Genomic DNA, 21,507 nt, shown 5'->3' with positions numbered 1-21,507 from the left:
GCTGCTGCAAGGGAGAGCCATTCCCCCACTGCCCCATGCATCTCTGTCCCAGTGTTCCTAGGTAAAACTCTTCCCATAGCTTTCCAATATTCTGGTTTAGGTCATGGAAGCAGCAAGGCCATGGTGTGGTGATGCCTTAGGCAGTATCCTGCTTTACTTTTCCTATGCTGATTGATGTTGCATCCTGCGGAGTGCTTGAAAAGATTTGCACTTTTCCTCTGGTCTTTTTTAGGCGAGGAGCACGCCTATTTTATCCATACAGCATTATGTGATCTATAAATTATTATAATAAACTTCTTGCAACATACTGCCTGAAATGTCTTGAGGGCTATAGTGAAATTGAATATATGCCTAAAAGAACAAGACATGCTCAGATTTACAGTCTTCACTACTTTAAAATTCTAATTATGTTTCAGGAAAGGAAAATGAGAGTAATTCACTCAAAATGCTGGCCATAAAGAAAGGCAAATGGCAGTAATACACTTAGAATGCTAGGCTGTAAATATTTTTTCAATTGCTGTATAGAAACAGTGTATACAACTGCATATAAATATTAGTTCTTTACTAATTTTAACATTAGTTCTATACTAATAAGCATGTAAGGGTTCAAAATATACTTCAATTTAAAGTTGACTGAAAATTCCAGAGAGCTAGTTAGAAATCCTAGCTGCAGGAAAAAATAGCCACATGCTATTATATCGCCTTGGTTTTTGCGTTCTTGCAGACCTGTAGGTTACTATGGTCAGTGGGTTTCTTTTTCTATCATGCCCGCAATCAAGGTGTAGGCCCCCCCTCTGGGGGATCTTTCTTGATGGGGTGAATTTCTTCTATCAGTCACCCAAATCATGACTACATTAGTGAACTGCATGATTTACAGAGAGAAAAATTCTTTCCATTGATGCTGGAGTAATGTGCTCACATAAATACACTTTTCTAAGTTATTTCCAGAGTATTATTGCTGTTTGCCTTGGAAAACACCATCAGTTACCCTTATTAATGGAAATTGAACTTGATGGCTGTTTGGGATTAAAATGGCTTCAGAGAATGAAAGCAAGAAACTTTGGCCTCCTATGGTGCAGCCACAGAAATGCACACACAGAGATAAAAAATCTTGACTGGGAATAGGTTTATCTGTGAAATACTTGAATATTGGCGTCTTAGTACAGATCTTGGGCAAATATACTGCAGCTAACAGCTTGGGTGAGCATTGTGTAAGCTTACATGAGCAGTAAAGACATGCAGTGATTTTGCTGTCTCAAGCGATTGCTATATATCAATGTCATTTTACTTTGGTCTGAATGCAGGTGGAAAGAACACTGCCAGCTGAGAAGACACGGTATCAGAATTCTTCACTTTTAAGCCTGCAGAGTAGTATGATTTCCCAGAAAAAAACTGCAGTGGCTCAGCAAATATCTTCAGCAGGACTTCATAAAATTAAAGAGCTGAAGAATGAAATATTTTATTTGCGACAAAAATTAGAAGCAGCAAGCTCAGAAAATCACATTTTGAAGCAGCTTCAGAGTCGACACTCCAAAGTAATGGGTAGATACAAGAATTCAGAAAGTAACTTGCCAGATCTTTTAGCGGGTCATTATAATGAGGTGAGAGATTTAAGGAATCTCCTGAAGATGTCTCAGCAGGATGAGAGAAATACATCCAGGAAGCTCAGAAAAGTTGAAGTAGAACTGTTAAAAACTAAAGATGCTTTGCAGGCCTTGTGTGTGCTTTCAGAAGACAAAGGCCTTGCAGAGAGAGAAGAACTTGCTCACAGATTATCAGTCCTTATTGAAAAAATGGAAGTGAATAATAAGAGAATACAGGTAATATCTACCTATCGCTGTATTTGTGGAACACTCATAGAAGAGGTTGTGTGGGAGAGTATTGGAAAGCTTTTAGCTGCTTCTTGTTACGTTAGTGATTCTGATACAATCCTGTAACATGAATTTTCTTTTTAATCCAGAGCTGTCCTGAGTATAAAATACTAAAAAGGGCAGTGGTATCCCCCCTTCCAGTATTTTAAAATCTAACTTTATGAGTGGATTAAATTTGGCAATAAAGATGTTTCAGAAATTAAGTCATATGCCTTAACCCTGGTAGATCAGAAGCATGACATACAGCTGAAGGGCCATGTTCAGCAGAGCGTCTCCTCTGATGCCTGCTAGTGGCAAGGGGTACCCAGGCTTGCTTGGGCCATCTAGCCACAGATAGCACGGCCCACAACTGACCCTGGCAGAGCATGGTGTTGAGTCATACCCTGACACCACGGGGCTGCTGCTGATCTTGAACTACCTTGTACAACCAAAGCTGCCTTGTCTGGAACTAGCACAGTTATTTTCACATGGTGCTGGTGGGCAGCATGGATATACCTGCATCTTCCCTTGGCTCATTACTGTTACTCAGTGTAGTCCACTGTAGGGTGGCTGCTGGATTAGGCAGCACTCGGGTGTCCTCGATTTTAGCGCTGGTGCCGCTGCTGGATTATTATGCAATTGCAGTAGGAGCCTGGTGGGAGCTCAAAAGGAGATAATTCAGCTCCTTCAAATATCTCATGCTTCTTCACTCTTTCTGGACCTTTCACAAAAAGACAGAAATACAGTTTTTAATAGCAAACTGGAAGAGTGAAATTTCCATTGTCCTTCAGAAATTAATTTCTCTTTTCTATGGGGTGCATTATGCATAGAATTAAATAAAGAGCCAGGTAATCTTAGAAGTATTTCACTGTCTGAACAGTAAGGTCTGAAGTACATTTATTACATGAAAGAAAATTAAAATATAAGCAGCTGAATTCAGTCTCTCTCTGGAAAACTTTCTATTTACAGAAGTCTTAGTGAGAAGCTATAAAAAGCTTCCAGGATTGGGTGTCCACCTTACAATTTTAGTAACTATAATTTCAGTGCAAGGCACTGGGTTCTGATGATAAAGTACTTGATAAAGTACTTGATAAATTGCCTGGTTTTCATTTACACTAAGCCTCCTTATGCTGCCGCAGTTACTAGATCTCAGTGTGAACAGAAATGATGTTTTAACATTTCTTAAGGATTATTGTATACATTAATCCATCAGAAAGGTACTCTACAACCTTATTTTTCCTGTTTGAATGCCAAATATACTTTTTTTGTTTAATAAAATTAGATTTTAAACCAGATTTTGCTCATTTTCAAAGTATTTTTTTGTGCATTGTTTATAATATAATTTGCCTTTCATTATATTAGCATGCTTATTTTTTAGATCTGGTAAGAACTGAGTTTTTCAACAGTCATAATAGTACATCCATTTTGTAATATATATATAATTTTTTTAAGAGCCTAGAAAAGCAGCTGAAGTTGAACAATAGCACCTTTAGTCGTCAGTTGGCAAATGAGAACAAAAAAGCTGCGGAAGCTGGGATAATTACAAAGAACTTGAAACTGGAAATTAACTCTCTTAACCAAAAAATTAAGGTATTCATGTTTTTAAATGGGTTTCTGTTCCTACAAGAAGATTCAAATATTTAATATTATCCATTCCTTTTGCCTCTTTTATACTATTTAGCAATGGAGTTTTTGTTTCCTAGCTGGGTCTGTAGTCTGCCCAAAAAAGTCAAAACATAAAATGATGAAATTATTGTAGGGCCTATTTGTTAAAAGTAGTGAAATAGTGAATCAAATCTCCCCACAACTTTGTTACTATTTTGATAGATATAGGTCAATACATCCATCTACTAACTTTAAATGAGCTCCCTTGGAGAAACACTTTTAAACCAAAATGAGCCAAGTATTACAATCTGTAAAACTAGAGATTAATGAAAAGACATATATAAATGTCTCAGTAGTTTGTTTCAAATTCCAGCTTGTTTTTTAGACAAATATTTTTGGGACAAATATGTCCAGTTCAATACTTACTGCATGCTTGTAAATCAGGCATAAAGTGACACTAAATGCAAATAGAAACAAAAATTGCCATGAATAGCATGTCATATGAGTTGCAAAGGAGAAAAATAAAGAACATATTCCAGAATACATTAAAATCCTTGTGGCTTTTTAATAATTTAAACTGTGTTTGTAACACAATTAAAATATACCTTTTTTTTTAATTCCTATATGAGGTGACCAGTCCATCTGTTGATTCCACTAGGGACCTTTCCCTTTCTAAATAGAACCAAATGTCTGTGAAAGATACTGTAATGAGGACTTTTCCCAGACATGAAGGGCAAACCAGACAGCTCGGAGGATTTGCCCTGAGTGCTGTTTGTCCCTCTCACCTATGCATCAGGTGCAGAAACCGATACCTGATGGTTGGTAGCAGCCAGGCTGCCCAGCTGCCCAAGCCCAGGGAGCTGTTGGGAAGGTGAGGGAAGAAGCACGGTGCCCTTCCCAGGCCCTGTATCGGCATCCCCGGAGCAGCACCTGCAGGGCTGCTTCCCTGCAAGAGTCTCATCTCCTCTGCTATGCGCAGACCTGGGAGATGGGAGTAATTACTGTCCCAGGAACATGAATGTAAAGCTGTTCTAAAATGCAAGTTATTCTAAAACCCAGTTCTCCCCTTAGTGCTCCTCTGTTATTTCATGTGTTTTCTACACAGTTTTCTCTGTGTGTCCAGGTCTCTTCCTGTTATATTTACATTCAGAAAACCTTCTGTTGTTTTAGCACAACTAAGTCCAGGCATGATTGTGAGCCTTTTTTTTCTGTGCCAGAACAGAGTTTAGTTTTGCATAGTCATAGTTTGGGGCACCTGGTTTAGTCAGACCCTTCAAGGTATCCAGATATACAATTCCATTTCGGATCAACCCATACCTCCAAATAAAACGCAGCTCCTGTTCTTCCCACTAAAATTGATACAGTGAGAGTATTACTGCAATCCCTTTTCTGTGCTTAACAGAGATTTCAATAAGGAAAGAGGACCCTTGCTAAATAAATTCTAAGGTGTGCCTCTGAAGTTTATGCCATCTCCCGAGCAATAGCTCATAAGACAGAACTGAGAGCATTGTATCCAAGGGCCCTGAACAACTAAAAAGTTTTAAAAAGAAGTAAAGTGAAAAATTACTTAATTTTAAAAAAATAACTAAGTCCAAAAAAAGTTAAAAAAATATCATTATGGAAGTCTTCATCTTTTGACCGTTGTGTTACAAAACAGGTCATGTAGGTGTGCTCTGAGCCTTAAAAAGGGAGAAATTTTATTTGATTCATGAAAGAAAATGACAGATTCCTCTTTATGTCTCCACATGGCCTGGCACAAAGCGACATTTCTGACAGTGTTCTCCCAATTTGGCTAAATTATACTGTAAAAAGTCATTCTTAATGCATGTTAGAAGTTTAATGGTGTTCACTTCTTCTTAGGAAAAGGATCGGCAACTTTATGTTAAAAATATCTATGTAAACCGGATACCGAAATTCCCAGAAGACATAGGTGAGTCAGAGCCTCCTGAAAAAGGTATGTGTATACTCATTTTCCTTTGTTTAATTGTATGAAACACACATTGTTTTAAAACTGGGGCATATATTCCAAAATAAACCCCAAAATGGTACTTACACGTGGGCTAAAAATATTCTGGCACGTATAATATAGAGAAGTGCTTGGTGTTTTGCTCATTTATTTTCTGAATACAAACACGTGGCCTGTTTTTACAATTACCCAAATTTCATCCTGAATAGCATCTTGCATACATGTTTGTAGTGAACGAACAGTGACGCTGAAGCTGTGCTATTTAAGTGCCTCTGCATCAAGAGCTCTTTGCCTGTTTGTTTTTAATGAGGTGAAGCTGTCAGCCCACAAAGCTTTTGCAGGCTAATTTGTGTTCAGGCTGTTCCCTGTGACCTGGCCCAGAGAGTGGCTGCCCTAGACCTAGAACTCCTACAACACGCCTCCCTAAATCCAATCACCTCACAAACAACCCTCCTGTGGCAAGTTCCTGGGTTTGGTGCAGGCTTTCATTCAAAGTGGTTTCCTGCAAGCAAAAATAATGGATTTAATTAGGTCTTTAGAACCTGTTTTCTCACCTATAATATCCCTACACCGTGTAGCATCTAGCAGAGATGCTTCGACGTCCATCACTGGAGCTTCTGCAACTTGAGGTTTGTTGGGGGGAGAGGAGGAGTTTTCAGATACGAGGTTGAGGAAGTTTAATGGCATCAGCCTGGTGATCATACTGCCAGCTTAGCTGGAGGAGAGAATGATTATCCTTAGTAGTCATTTGAGTTTTAGCACAAGGAAATTCAAATGGGCGACCAGAGATCATAATAACCCAGTTACTGTATACACTCTCAACTAAGTCTAGCAACAGAATTGATGTTATTTAGAGTAATACAGTGGAATGATAGGAAAGAACATTAGGAAGTTCATTCTTTCAAGGAAGAAAGAGCTCTTCAGTAACAAGTATTTCTTTTATGTGGATGCTCAGACAGGTATCAGAGAGAAATACCTGTTAGATGCAACCGTGTCCATCAACCATTCCAAGAGCAGCTACCTTGTGTGGGATTCAGCTGCCTAACTGTAGGCATCTGGTGCCATTTGAGATGCCCCAATGCATTCTGTCTGGCCCTGTACTTGTTGCTCCTGAAGGACATAGGTCCTGTGTAAGGTCAGTCAGCCTTACATGGGTACCTTGAATACTCAAGGGCATCTCAAGAGGCATTAGGGGCCTGTGTTTAGATGTGTGAATATCACCCCTTCAACTGGGGGAGCAGCAGCTAAAAACAATTACAAAGCATACAAGTCAGGAGCTGTTATGTTGCCCATGTACTCACTAGACTCATCAGGGACAAAAATGTTGAAGAAAACAGTTTTCTTGAAGCACTTACCAATTTCTAATTGTCAGATGCTTTAGATATAATATCTAGAATTAATAAATGTCTTTTATACTGAGACTAATAACAGTTTTCAAGTACTATATTTTGCCTCCTCCTCAGGATAATAAACATTCCATCAATATTCTAAAGGAGAGCTTTATGCACAATAAACTTACACCCTTAATTTTGGGTAATGATCTAAACACAGACTTTCCTGGATCAAGTACCTTCTTTAAAATACTGGTCAGATATTTGTGCTCCTAAACTGAAGGAGGAATTGGAACTTTCTTCATATGGGTACAGAAAAGCACTTAAAATTTACGTGGTAGTGACCACATTTGCTGGAAATACTGCACATGCCCACATGATTCTTCAAATTTCGGAATCAGCCTTATTGAAGTCAGTAGCTTATTTCTTTCCTCTTTGTTGCCTTTACAAATCCATTACTCTGCCTTAACTACAAGTGAACTGCAGAGAAAAGGTTGGTAATTCAAGTTGTAAAATTAAGAAACACAAATTCCTGCTTTGCATTCCAAGTTAGACTTTTTTTTTAATGAAGCTCTGAATTCCAGTTTACTCACATATGAATCTGTACAATATCATTATTTCGATTACAGCACTTAAATTGCTGTTTACTATTTAAGTTCTTCTTCTCCTTGAGCAAGATAAGGGAGCTTAGTTGGAGAGAGATCTGTTTTGTAATGAAAAGGTTCCAAGCAAAGTTGTCTGATCTTTGGTATTTTGGGGCAATAAAGGTTTCATTCTTTGCCAGTTAATGGAGACAGACGATTTAGAAAACTGGAATTAGTGACAACTGCTTTCCCTTTTCACTCTTGATTTGAATTTTCCTATAAAAAACTTAGAAAGACTTACTTCTTTGAGTAGTTTTTTTCTATTCTGCATTTGCAAAAATTTTTACGCAGCAGGAACAAAAAAAATAATAATATGGAGCTGCATTTTTTAAAGCTCCTGATCAATAGCTGAAGGCAGGCTTGCTTGGGCTATCAGAAAGCTCTATGCACGTGAAAAAAACCTGATTTATTGAACGAAGCCATTAATTTCATAAGCTCTCCATGAGAGTAAAGTTTGCTCAGTTGTGGGAAGGTCACACCAGCTCTTCTAGAGGTGCAGCTCCCTCTAGTTCTGAATGTGAGGAACGCTCCACTGAGTTCCCTGGGAAAAGCAGCAAAGTTACTGCTTGCTAGTGGTTCCCTTTCAAAAGGGAAAACCGCTTCCCTCCAGATCATCAGAAACGGTCCTTCAAAAGTGATCCTCAAATTAGTGATCAACATCTTTTTTACCACGCAAACCCTTGAAAATGGACAGGCTTCCTCTGATTTCAGAGATCAAAACTGTGAATGAGGTCGAATGTTGACACAGGTAAGATCACATTTTTGTTGCTGTGCTGGCAACTTTCTCAGCTACTGTACTCATGTCAAAATTATTCCAAAAAGAGAATAAAAGAACAATATACTCACCTTCCCCATCCCATCTCCATCCAGCTATTTCTTCCGATGTCACATTCAATCACGGCCTTGGAATCTCTTTTCAAAGACCGTAGATCCTTCAGAGAGCGTTAGGCATTTCCTCTGAAGAGTTTTTCCCATAAAGCTGAGAGGCTTGTCAGGCATTGGAACAGGCTGCCCAGGGAGGTGGTGGAGTCACCATCCCTGGACGTATTTAAAAGGCGTGTAGATGAAGTTCTTAAGGACACGATCTAGAGGTGGACTAGTCGGGTTAGTCTCTGGTTGGACTCGATGATCTAAAGGGTCTCTTCCAACCCAGGTGATTCTATGATTTTTAGATCTAAAAATGAGGTGTGTTGGTGAGGTACTGATACATGGGTGGAAACACTGCAAAGGCCAGGCAGCTATGCTTGTGTTCCAGTTTCAGCACGTATAGATCGGGCGGAACAAAGAGTTTCTTTACTGAAGGGTATTAAGACACACAGGGGGGAAAAAAAGATAAGTTTAAATCCCAGGCCACATACCAGTGTTATCAGTCATCAGATATATCGTTTGTCTGTACTAACAATGTAATTCCAGAAACTACTGTATTACTTATGGTTGTCCTTTTTCAATAGGTCTTAGAATAAACCGATCAGTGCAAGTAGATAAAGGGAGTTTTAGATCCCTGTTACTGGCACAGTTCCAGACTCAGGAAACAGAAAAAGGTCCAGTTCAGCTAACAAAGGTATGAAACATCTGGGTCCAATCTCTTGTCTAACCTCTCAGCTACATTGTATGTTATTCCAGAAGTTTCAGCAGTGTGCCTGAATAGCCTGATCCATTGTTCTCATTTTCTAGGATGTAGATTTTGTGTGAATGGGATTGTATTACGGAAAATACATAGGACAAATGTTGTGATACAAAATAAAAATATAATAGAAATCACTAGTCTTTCTGAAAGTATTGCACTGGCTGTATATTTTTAAAAGTCACTAAACAGGTATTCCCTCATTATTTTTACCTTTAATTGCCAGTTACAGGAGAACAAGTCTTCCGAAGATAAGAATGCAAAAGCTGAAGCAAATGGAACATACACAGATACCCAAAGGAGAACAGAGAAGCAATCAACCAAAAAAATACCCAAGCCAGAACCTTTAAATACAGCAGGTAGATGTATATATGTATGCTTTTTTTTTTCAGAAACTCATTTGACCTGTTTGAAAGTCTAACAAAATTGGTCATTTCCATGGGTGTGACAGCCACTAGCTGGCACCTGACTGACAGGAACTAGTTCAACAAAAGAATATATTAAGCCTCACTGAAATGCAGGTGCTGGCAGTGCTGCAGTGACAGCAGAGCAGCTACACAGGGTAAAGCATCTTCATAGAACAGAATAAGTATGAATAGTAAAGAATCTTCATAGAATTCTAAAAGGAGTTCCTGGTCACACCTGTTTATCTGCGGAAGTATACTTCAGTTAATAGTTCGTTAATTCCACACTAATGAAATACTGATCTCAAATTGTCTGTTAATCTTCTTCATCGTTGATGTTGATGTGTATTTCTGGCTCAGGTCTGTTGCTGAGAAAGGAAAAAGCATTCTTCAAGGGCAGGGAATCATGACAATGATCACTGTAAATAGATTTTATGTAAATCTTAGCCATTGACTCTCTTCTCATATAAGCAGTTAGATGCAAGAGGCTCATCTGTAAGCACCTTTATTTTGAAGAGAGTCTATAGAACAGAAGAGGCCAACACATCTATTCCTTTTTCTTTCTAGTAATATTCCATGTTGTTTTCATTGTAGCCAGGCTTGTAGAAAGAAACTAGATCTGAATGCCATTGTGCTAAGTACTCCACATTTGGTAGGAGGCATTACATGACCTAAAGGTCACGCATTTACAGGGGTGAGCTGGGTTGTTGAGGTCACTGACTGGATCACTAACAGAGCTAGTAATCTGGAATGCATTGACTCCTGCATTTTGTACTCTGCCTTTTCAGACCCCGCCAGATAACTGAAGTCACCATTTGTCTCGGAAATCCCCTTTTAAAATGATAGAGAACACAGGTCTTCTGATCCTGCTTGTGAATCTCTCTTCTGACTTTCTCCCACTGCCACTATTAGGCTTATTTACGGAAGTCTTATTTAGCTCTTATAATTATTGCAACTTCATACTTCTTTGAGCTTGGACTCTATCTAAATTTTGGAGGTACTGAGTCTCTCCAAAGTGCAAAACCTATTCCAATTTGTCCCCTGCAGCAGACAAATGTATTTACTGTCAGCACTAATTATACACAAACCTTTTCCTCCTAAAAGTGGAGCCAATTCATTTATGTGCAAGAGTTGCAGTATATTCTGCTCCACACAAGAATTAGCCATGCTGTGAATTAAGGGAGAGAAAACCATGTTTAGATTTAAGTCCCATTGAAAAGCGAGAAAATTACAATAATCACAATTAGAGTTTAGATCTCATGTGGTTTCTCTGTGGCATTGTGTATGGCTTTCCTGGCCCTATATTTAGCCACTAGTGATTATATTCTGAGTGCTAATTCATTTATTAAAATTAAACATAACCAAAAAGACAAAAATATGTCCCTGTATTTAATGGCACAATGATCTTGTTTAAATGTTGCCCCCTCCTTTTATTAGTAAATAGCATTGTAGTAATCCTTGAGACTAAAGTGCCATCGACAGTAACAACATAAGCAACTAAAGTAGTAAAACTTGCTCTCAATAATGCTTCACAACTCTTCATGTTCCTATGCAATTTAAGAACCTCCCTATTTCATCTTAGAGCGTTTAAGGGACAGGAGACTACTGAGGGAAGAATACACCCGTTTGGAATTTAGGAAAGAAGAACAAGACACATATTTGCTTAAACAGGAGCTGAAAAAACCGATGAAAATGGAACGGATGCCTCTGAGTGGTGGTGTGAAAGAAAACCACACCGCCAGGTGTGCAGCAGGAACACATGTAAAGGAAATCAAAAAGCCAGGTGAGCAGCTAAACAGCAGTGAGAAGGCAGGGAGCAACCGTCTCACTCCAGGCCCAAAGAACCACACACCCATCATGCTGGACACCGACCACACACTCTCAGAAGCCACCAAGACTTTGCATTGCGGGCTCCCTCCGGCCGGTACAAAGCCCCAAAAGGGCAGCCTTTGCCACCACAGGTACACAGGTCTGGCCTGGGGTGAAACAGCTGAATCCAAAGGGAAAAATTCCTCTGGGGTCTATGAACCATCTTTTGGCAAAGTTAGCAAAACAAGGCAGAAGGACGGCTCCACCGAAGCAGAAGCTCATCTGACATTGGCTGAGATGAGTCTTATGAAAGAACTCTTTGGACCAGGCTGTGTTTGAAGAGACAACCATTCATGTTCCAACAGGAGAGGAATGAAGGAAGAGAAGTGGAAGGACATGGGATTACACAACCCAAATTTCAAACCACCACTACGAGGTCATAATGTAAAGCATTCAGTGCTAATGAAATCGTTCCCAAGAGCCTCGTGAGAACACACAAACCAGTTATTTTATTTGATATTGAGTATAGCAACTTATCTTTGCTTCAGATATGCAGATCATTTAAAACAATGTTTAAAACCCAATGTTTTCACCTTCATTAAATGCATATTAAATCTTACAAGTACTGGCTATTTCAATGATTTTTCAAATATGATAGGCAAATCAGTGGTCACAAAGGCATATTCTTCTTCTTGGTCCATGTGAGTATGTGCCTTCTTCCTAAGAGTGCCTTAACATTTTTACCTGTTGCCAGGTGTCCAAATTTTAGCCCTTGTTTGCAATTTCCAGTTCTCTGCATTCTCTCTGCAGTTTGAATTTTGAAGCTGGTTATTTCTCAGCTAGCTGAAGTGAGCGATCGTCTTTTGCAAGGTTCGTTATTGGGTTAGTACCAACAATGAAATAAAAGAAAATAGATTTTTATTTTCTTCCCTCCTGAAATAGCTTCTAGAATTCACACATAATAAAAATAATTTGCTATCGCATTGTTTTCACTAGGATTATAGAGCTCTAAAGCTTCATTCCTTCCCAGTGTTAGAACTTATCAAAGCAGTTTGCCTGGTAACTTCCACAGCTGACATCCAAAAGATGAATGTGCAAAGTAAACTATTGTTTTGGGGAAGTCAGGCATATCCAGTTCTCAAAAAGCCTTTAAAAATCCTGCGTTTAAGGTTATGTAAGCAAGGGTAGGAGGATTATGCTTTGTTCCTCATGGCAATTTGTGAAACGTTTGCTAAATTCTAAAGTTTGGGAAAATTAATGTGCATTCTGTTAATTTAAAAGGCAGCAGCACTTAAAAAAAAAAAAAAACCAAAAAACAAAACTTCAAAAAATTATACTCCAAAGGCTTTTAGAGGCGATTAGGACATTTACATCGGAACCAATTTGCAGCGTATTTCTTTACAGAAATTCCGAGGTTTTCTTGAAGTGTTGCTTAAGAATGACTTTGTGTGGCCAGAAGGGCTGCTGTTTCTCCCCTGTGAACTGTTATTACTTCCACAAAGCCTTTACTGCTGTCCTGAAGGGAAGAGCAAACACGCCTATGTAATCCAACACCCCCCTTGTACTGACGAGATGACCCGAAGCCTTTTTGCCCTGACTCACCCAAAGGCTGGACCGGAGCAGCCAACGAGCTGCGTACCTGATGACCCCGTGCTAAGCGGCAATACACAGCAGAGGTCATTGTGAACCCATCTGATGACCCCGTGCTAAGCAAAGGCCATTGTGCAGACTTGAAACGCTGCCGCCTCTCTGGACCTCACTGAGGTAAATGCTGTGACAAGCGAAGTAGCAATATCGTTCGCCACATCTGTAGGTGCAGAAATACGGCGATGTCACAGTTAAATAATCTGTCCCAAATATTAAAAAAAATAATATTTAACAAATTAAAAAAAGCCTGGTTGATTCCAACAGTATCTCCTTATGCAGGGGCCTTGGTGTTGGTTTGGGCTTTGGTTTCTGGCTTGTTTCTTTTTCTGTTTAGGAAAACTGTGCCTAATGTTGAAAAGTCAATTAGAAAATTTAAGATGGGTTGAAAAGCTTTATTCCATTAATAAAATCACAACTATACATCACGTTCAAACACAACATTTTTACATTTTTTTCTTGATAATGCATCCATTTCCACGTTGGCTAAATGCAATCTCTAATATAAAACCGATTTTTTTAAATTAACATTTAAGAAAGAATAAAATTCATGCATCTATACAATGTATCATGAGCTTTTAAACTGATTCCTCAGTCAGGGAAGGGCCCTAGCCCCTTCCTTCACTCCTGCAGGAAGAGGAAGGACCTGAAGTAATGTAACAAATGCACAGAAGCGGAACCAGAATTGCCAGAGCCCAGCAGAAGAGGGGAAGGTGGTGCTTAGAGCTTTGTTCAGGTTCACATCAAAAAAAGCAACCAAGAACTTTATAAACCCACCCATTTGCCTTACAGGGAAGCAACTGCTGCAGGGGGGAAGATAACACAACTTCATCGCTGTTCTACAGGCACAGTACTAGGAAGAAGTCTGTCCACCTCTAAATTCAAAATATTGTGACTGTTCCCTGTACTTAAATATAGCAAAGATTTATTCCAGAACAGAAAACTGTTTTTCCCTCCTCCTCCTCCCGCTTGCTGCCACTCTTGTTACTACTTGAGACACTTAAATTTACATTTACATAGTTGTACTGGGCTACCCCCGACTGTCATTAATATATGCTAAAACTTGTTGTCATCCAAAGGTGCCTTCTACTTTCCCTTTCTTAACATGGAGCTTGAGAAGGATGGCCACACCTTTCCTCCTGAAACACAAACAGCTTCAGTCATACTCATTCAGTTTGGGAAGCAGAGAAAGTGTTCAAGGAAAGCAGGGTGAGTTATCCAAAAAAGTAGAGGGGGGAAAAAAAAAAAAAAGCAAGTGTTCAATGAATTTTAGAAGCCAGAGAGGAAAAAGCAGCCATCCATCCTGTGCTTGGCAACTGAGTGGATCTCTTATGAAATAAAAAGGTTGATTCTGCGCATGTATCAATAGTGCATTTCCTGAGAGGGCCCAGGAACACACCAACTGTAGTGTAAAAAGTAACAAGGAGGAAATTAATGCAGCTTCTTGCTAAGCCAGCCACAACACCAGTCTCTATCCTCTAATACCACTTGTCAATAGGTATAATCCCACCTGGGAGTGAAACTCCAATCACACAGGAAGGAAACAGCAAAGTTCACAAATTAATTCCTACTCCCAGTGTATTTCCAACTTACGAATCCAGCCCCACCACTGCTAGGCATCGGTGAATATGCCATGACAAGGTCTTAGAGTTCTGCCATGAATCAGTGTTCACACTCATCAAAACAGACACAAAATGAGGCGCTATGGGACAGCCATGCTGTTCTTTGAAAACTGACCACCAAACTGATAAAACAGCCACAAACCCTAGTGAAAGATAAATCAAAAAGAATACTGACTGACACCCAAACGAAGTAACAAAGATTATCTCAGAGCTGGTCTCGTGAGAGACAACTGTTCCTTTTCTTTTTTTTTCAATTCATTTAACAGCAATAAGTAGTTGAGGATTCCTTGGATTACTGGGATTCCTTCAGCTGAAAGGGTGCAGCATGATAGCTACAACTTTATTACAAACCACAAGCCAACATGTAATTCCAACACCACCTGAAAGAGATACAAACCATGATTTAAGTCATTGCATCAGTAACCCTGAAGCACACAAGTGTCTGAAAACAAATCTGTAAGCATATAAAATGAATTAAAGAGTTATGAGGTGAACAGGAACAAAACATCTTTCTTTTTTAGATATAAATGTCTCGCTTCAAAGCATGCAGTTAACTGTGCTGGTCCTGAGAAAACCTGAAGCATGTCTGGAGAATACAAGTACCAAGTAACGCAGGCATGAGCCAAAGCGTGGTCTGTAGAACCCACGGCTAAATGCAACTGCTGTGTTCCTAACAGAAAATGGCCAGCTCCCGAAGTCAGAGGCTTGGCAAGTAACAGAATACTTTGCTAGAACTTAAATGCAGGACTTGACAGAGGCGAAAACTAAGTTTCCTCCCAAGTTTAAATAAGTCTTTCGAAGTATGAAACCCCTACTTCTCTCTTTCCCCTTGCTCACCACACAGCTGCTGTGACCTTTACTACTGACCCAGATGCCTTCTGCTGCCATGTCAAAGCGTCCTGACATTCCAACCAGCAACACAGAAGTCTGTGTTGGTAGGAGGGATGAGAGGGTGTGCCCCAACTGCAACAGGCAGCAGCACATCCATGCTGGAGGCTACACAGGATCATGCTACTTAGTTACCACAGGATAGGTGGCTATTTGGGGCACACACATGAAGAAACTACCTTTCTGGTGATTTTTTAGACCTTTTTGTGTTGTTGACTTTATCACCTAGAATTCAAGGCGATCTTCTCAGTAAGCTGATCAGTTTACCCCAGGCTAAAAAGGAGATTTGGCGGCAGACATGGACGTGAACTGGTTTAGATCCCTTCAAATGGTGCTTAAATGTTTTCCAGTTCCCCCACCCTTCACAGAAACAAGACTCCTGTCCAGTAAGTGTGCTGGATACAAACCATTCTCTAGACAGCCATTAAAGATACAACAACATACACTTTCTTCCAAGGCAGTTAGAACTTACTTACAGTTAGAATCTTAACATGAAGGTTCACCAGCAGCATTCTAACTTGATGGTGATTCTCCACATGACATTGTCCTGTCATTCTGCCTGTCTGCTGATCCCGCCAGCATACAGCCAGCACATCTTTCACCCAAACAGCTATCTACAACCTGTGACGTCCTTCTGACCGTTAATTCATTAAACTGCCCAAAAGAAAAGGATTTCAAGTAGGTAAAGGTCCAACAGAAATGTGATGGGGAAAAGGGTGGGAACAGACAAAACAAAATGCCAGCAGCGAGCATACCTAAATCCCTCTGGAGTTACACGGCAATGAAACCCCGGCGGTTTGTAAGAAACATGCAAGTTAGACAAACATATTAAGTATCTGTCCATTTTAAAGTGAAATTCCACTATTTCAGTGGGCTCCTTAATATAAAAACATTTCTGATTTGAAATCTTCTCCGGGATCTATTCCATATCTACCCGGGTTTGGGAAATGCATTTTCTTCGACTGTACAGCCCTTACCTGCCACCCCCGTGGGAAAGGCCACCAGGCGCTCCAGTGGAGCCAGCCACTTGCTGGGAAGCACTGTCACTGGCTCCGAGTAGTACTTCCAAATCAGAGAGATCATCAAGGCAGCCTGGGATGGAAATTTTTTATTAGTTTGGATAACAATACCCACGAAAGCGCATTTCCATGGCTATTCTGAAGGAGCAGATCAGAAATTCTCATTAAGGAAAATAGCTCCTTTGTCATTTCTTGAGCAAGTTCAAAATATTTTTCAGCTCAGTATAAACTTCATATGCAGTACCAAGAGGTAGTAGTGAGATGTTGGAAAAGCTGCTTTCTTTTGAGACCATCATTCCAATCTAGCACAAGCAAATGTAGTAACTGTTAAATGCTGATGACTGCCTTCAGCCCTAATCCTTTCCTCTTAGGAATCCAACCAGCTTTATTGTTACCCTCAAGATATCTTCAGGCTGACCAACCTCATCCTTACTAGCAGACAATTCTTTTGCATCAGGCCTTAACTACAGAGACAGCCTAATGAGGCACTGTGGCAGGACGTATGGCAGCTCTAAGTGGAGATTTGCATCCTCATCAAAAGGCAATTTTATTCTCAAAGCATATTTAAAGGTTTCAGAACTTTCCTGGGTCTGGTGGCATATATAAATTAAAAAAAAAAAAACCCAACCAACCAAACAACAAAAAACCAGCAATGACAGAGATAAGAGAAACTTATCTTGTCACCTCCAAACCAGAAACAGGGCTAAAACGAATCCCCAAACTCCTTCCCATCCACAGCTGCCAGACCTCATCAGCAACATCTCTCCCTTCTGTTTCAAGAAACTCCTCCAGCTGGGCACGCGCTGTATGACACCTGTGTGACTAACCGTCAGCCAGTAAATGCAGGAGAGAATCGTAACACTACTGAGGATTTGGTTTAGTAATTTGTATTTAAAATAAAACACTTACTTGTAAGATGTAGAATACAATATTTATAACCCATTTTATTTTGGCTAATTGGGCAGTTCGTGCTTTCACTGTTAAGAGAAAAAATATTACTCTGCGTTATTTATAATAGTGACTGATGCTTACATAAAGCTACTAAATTACTAATATTTCACTCTTCAGCACTTTACACAGTTTGAAGATCACTTTTCAAATGTCTTGCAGTTATATGGAAAGGACCTTTCTGCAAGAAGGTGCTAGGTCTGTACCACAGAGTAGTTTCTTATTAACACTACTAGGATAAGTTGCAAACTGCTGATATCCCAGGCAGAGAAGTGTCACACACAATCAAAAACACTGTTCCCAAAGGAGAAGTCCCTGTGGTCACTAATTTAAGAACCTGCTTCAGATGAGGCACAAAGCAAATTTTTCCCTTCCCTGAAAGGGGAGAACGATGGCTTTAGCAGATGCGCTTTTTGCCCTGTTTCATCCCGGAACACAGTTAATTCTATTCCTTTGCTCAATGAATCCTGGTCAGGCTCAGTATTTGAACCTCTTGTGCCTATTTTTCTTGGGTACGGGACCTCAGACCAACATAAAGCAGCCCCGTGCCGAGAGCGCATCTCCAGACATAATGGTGGCTCAGAGTCTTCTGAAACTGCCAGTGGTAAACACTGTCCTTTTTCTGAGCAAGGAGCACATGAACACTAAAGAGGCAGCAGACAAAGCGTTCAGTCTCCTGTCCTGTTTGGATCCGTTAGTGAGTTTGGGCAAAGAGCAGGGCAAGAGCTCTGGTGCCGTATGTTTACGTGTAATTTCTACCACAAGGGGATGGGCTATACCACTGTACAAATCCCAATCGAGACAGAGCACGACAGCTCTATTATAAAAGCTGCTGCATAAGGTCACACTGCGACACGACAGGAAAATGAAACAACCTGCAAAACGACAGGAAGGATCTCATCTGTAACCTCATATGTACATCAACACTTTCTCTCTAGCATTTGCAGCACACCAACCAAGTAGCCCCAGCCAAGCAATGTGTCCCTTTGGCAGTGAAGATAGGCAGCCTTACTGTGTTACCTCTTTTGCTAAGGGCAGAGGACTTCCTCTACTTGTTCAAAACATGGTTCAGTGATGAGTGTCATTGAGAAAGAGTAAATAATTACACAGTGAAACCCAGGATATTCCTTGTAAGGAAAATATTGTATCTAAATCATTCCCTTATCAGCGTATGCAGAACTATGCACAACTGAAAGACAAAAGCAAGCTCTACACAAAGAAAGAAGGGAAGGAGGGAAAGGAGGGGAAGGAGGCACTGGAAGTGGTTAAGAGAAGACAAAAGTGGGAGGAGAAATATACTTAAAACTAAAAACATTATTGGAAAAATGTTTTCCAGAAATGAGAAAAGGGAACAAATATTGCACTCTACCATGAGTTTTAAGCTTGTCAGTCATTTTGTTAATCTTTCTTTCCAGACGGGCATATCTAGCAAACTCATCCATCATACTAATGGTTGAGAGTTCTTGCTTCATGTTCTGAATTTCAGCTCTCATTTCGGACTCCTGCTCTGCATCCTTTTGTAACAATCTGGATATCTAAGAAGTAAAGGCACAGCATCAGTTATTTATCCAGAATGACACTATTTTCTTTAACATGTATAAAGCATATACTTATGTTTCCATGCTCAAAAGCCTCCCGGAAAGCAAGACCCTTTCATCAAGGCGCAGGAAAACCTTAGCTTAACATTTTTACTCTTGTTCTGACTGAAGCAAGGGTAAAAGAAAATCATTCTTGTAGGGCAGTCAACTTCTCCAGTAATGGTTAACTGCCTATTCTTTCTCTATTCCTGCCTTCCCCTCATCTTCCCACTCTCCACGGCACTGCTTTCTGAGACCTTCCAAACCTCGCAGGCCCTGCCTGCTACAGCATCCTGAGCTACACCGCTGTCCTTCCTCCTTGCAATTCTCATCCGGCACCACCTGGATGACCAGGTGCAGGAGAGGAAGGACCCGGGAAGCACTCTTTCTCATCCCTACTCTCTACAGCTCCAGCAATGCCCCTTGCTTGTGCATTATTCTTCCTTCCAGCTCTAAGAGCCTCCACAAGGGTCTAAACCAATTCATGCAGAAACTTTATCTGCTGAAGCCCAGTTTTGGATGTCATCAGTAACATGTGACACCAATCGGGCAGGAATCTCTCTGCTGATTGCAGATGGCTTAGTCCAGGCTGTTGGAAACGCACACGTTGCCATACTGGCAGAGGTTGTGACCACTCCAGGGCAGTACCTTACCACTGCCTCAAAACCAGACACACTAACAGGCATGAGTTACTTTTCTTACATCTTGCCCATACATTCAAATGCAGTTTTCTTATAACACCATATCATTTTCTTGGCCAAAATTATTTTCTGTTGACAGAAATGTAAAAGGCTGGTACAGTGTGTTAGCAAATATTTTCTCCCCTTCTTTTACTTTCCTTCTTTCTTTTCATGAGACACCACCTGCTTGTTGGCTCGTGAATTCTTTATTACCATAGAAATGGAGACACGAAGAACACAAAACCTTATTCTTGCTGTTCCTTAGCAAATCTTTCTTTCTCAAGGCACATGCAATTTTTTCCCCCACAGATGTTCTCAGTACCTCACACAATCAGAACATCACACCCCACCTTCTGTCACGCACCACAGCATAAAGTTCAGCAGACGTTTTTATTAGTCATCTATAGTGACACCAAGTTCAGCTTCCCAAACTGCTACGAGTAATTCACGTGTTAAAGGATTCTTACCCTTCATCCAACAGCATGCAGTAACCTGCGTGACAGTGAAGTTATTGACATGAAAGAGCGTGCTTGCTCACACATAAGTTTATTTGCCAGTCAGGGAGTTTACTGGTCCATAATTCTGTAACCTGCATGTGCTTCCACTAAAATGCTTAAGATCGGACCAGGGGGCAGGCAGCCTGATTAGTGATTGCTACTTAAGGCTTTCTCCTATGATGCCTAGCTCCTTAATCTCTGTATCCACTGACCTCCCCTCTTGACAACACAGATGTCCATCTGCTGAAAACACGCAAGACTAAGCTGAAGCCTCCATAGCCTTGGTGCCTATTGAGCAGGTGTTCTTTATTGCAGCGCTGGGCACAAACTATCCTCTGCATTCCCTGAAGCGCCCTAAGGGCTGAAGCCTCCGGAGCGTCGTTTGAGACACCGGTAACTCATCAGCCAGAGCGCTGCTCCAAAGACCTGCTTAATCGCGGCTATGGAGGCAGCCGCCGCCGCTCTGTCAGCACCCGCCACCTCCGGTTCTTCCCAGCATCGGCCTCTCCGGCCTCTCCTCCCACAAGGCGAGGAGCAGGGCCAGGCCGGAATCACTGCAGCTGCGGATGCGCTACGGGCGGTACCGGCGCCCCCCGAACCGCACCACCTGCCCTCTCAGCCGCCCCCGGGAAACAGCGGCCGCTCCCCCAGCGCCCTGGAACGGCCCTGGAACGGCCCTGCCCCGCGGCCTCACCCCCTCCGCAGCCGCCCGGGGCCCAAGGCGCCTCCCCCTGCCCACGCTTTGTCCTGGCGAGCAGGGAGAGGTACAGGCGGGGACAGGGGCCGCCGACCCGCAACGCCCCTCCCAGGGCGGCCCCGACTTAGTAACGGCCGCCACCGCCCCTCTTCCCCCGTCCGACAGGGGGCGGGGCGGGCGCGGTGACGTCACTTACGATGGAGGAGCAGGAGGGCAGGAGGATCTTGAGAGCGTTGCAGAGGAATACGGAGCTCAGCACCAGCAGCCAGGCGCCGCTCTCCGCCATGCTGCGCGCCTCCGCTTCCACTTCCCCTTCCCCTTCCCCTTCCCCTTCCCCTTCCCCGCCTTCCCCGCCTTACCCCCCACCCCCCTGCTCCCCGGTGCTAACGAGCCTCCCGGGCAGGGGGCGGCCCCACGCACGTGGGGCGGCAGGCGGGTCTCTGTCTGAGGGGAAATGGGGACAGGCGTGGCCACGTGACGGGGGGTAGACCAATCAAGAGGCCGCTTCCTCCCCCCGCCCCGGGCAAGGGGAGGTAGTGGCGGTTAGGTGAGAGAGCTCGCCTCGCGCGGGACGAGCGGTAGCGGCAGCCGGCCCCGCCCCTGGGGGCACCCCTCAGGCGGGAGAGAGAGGCGGGGCCGGCGGCCGCCGGAGAGCGGGGACCGTCCCCCCGTAGTCGCCCCCTGCCACCCGCCTTCCCCCCC

The 21,507-nt window shown here is 41.9% G+C and overlaps 2 protein-coding genes across 2 annotated transcripts; one reads left to right on the top strand and one right to left on the bottom strand.

The window, feature by feature from the left end:
* Positions 1-1,352: 1,352 nt before the first annotated feature.
* Positions 1,353-11,572, top strand: LCA5L (lebercilin LCA5 like; the record flags this gene model as incomplete). The annotated part of the gene is given in 6 exon segments (XM_084271408.1): positions 1,353-1,820; positions 3,303-3,440; positions 5,316-5,415; positions 8,848-8,957; positions 9,253-9,384; positions 11,009-11,572. Coding segments are annotated over 6 exon segments (1,491 nt in total). The 5' UTR covers positions 1,353-1,373.
* Positions 11,573-13,257: 1,685 nt separating this feature from the next.
* On the bottom strand, positions 13,258-21,091 carry GET1 (guided entry of tail-anchored proteins factor 1; the record flags this gene model as incomplete). Its single annotated transcript, XM_084278519.1, has 5 exons — positions 13,258-14,879; positions 16,365-16,479; positions 17,316-17,383; positions 18,724-18,889; positions 21,002-21,091. 5 exons carry the CDS (start codon positions 21,089-21,091, stop codon positions 14,806-14,808), a joined length of 513 nt encoding a protein of 170 aa, XP_084134645.1. The 3' UTR covers positions 13,258-14,805.
* Between the last annotated feature and the right edge of the window lie 416 nt (positions 21,092-21,507).

The sequence above is a fragment of the Gallinula chloropus genome (assembly GCF_964237585.1).
Source record: "Gallinula chloropus genome assembly, chromosome: 1".
NCBI classification, from domain to species: domain Eukaryota; kingdom Metazoa; phylum Chordata; class Aves; order Gruiformes; family Rallidae; genus Gallinula; species Gallinula chloropus.
Note: the sequence above shows the minus strand (reverse complement) of the source record. Positions and strands in the feature narration are given on the sequence as shown.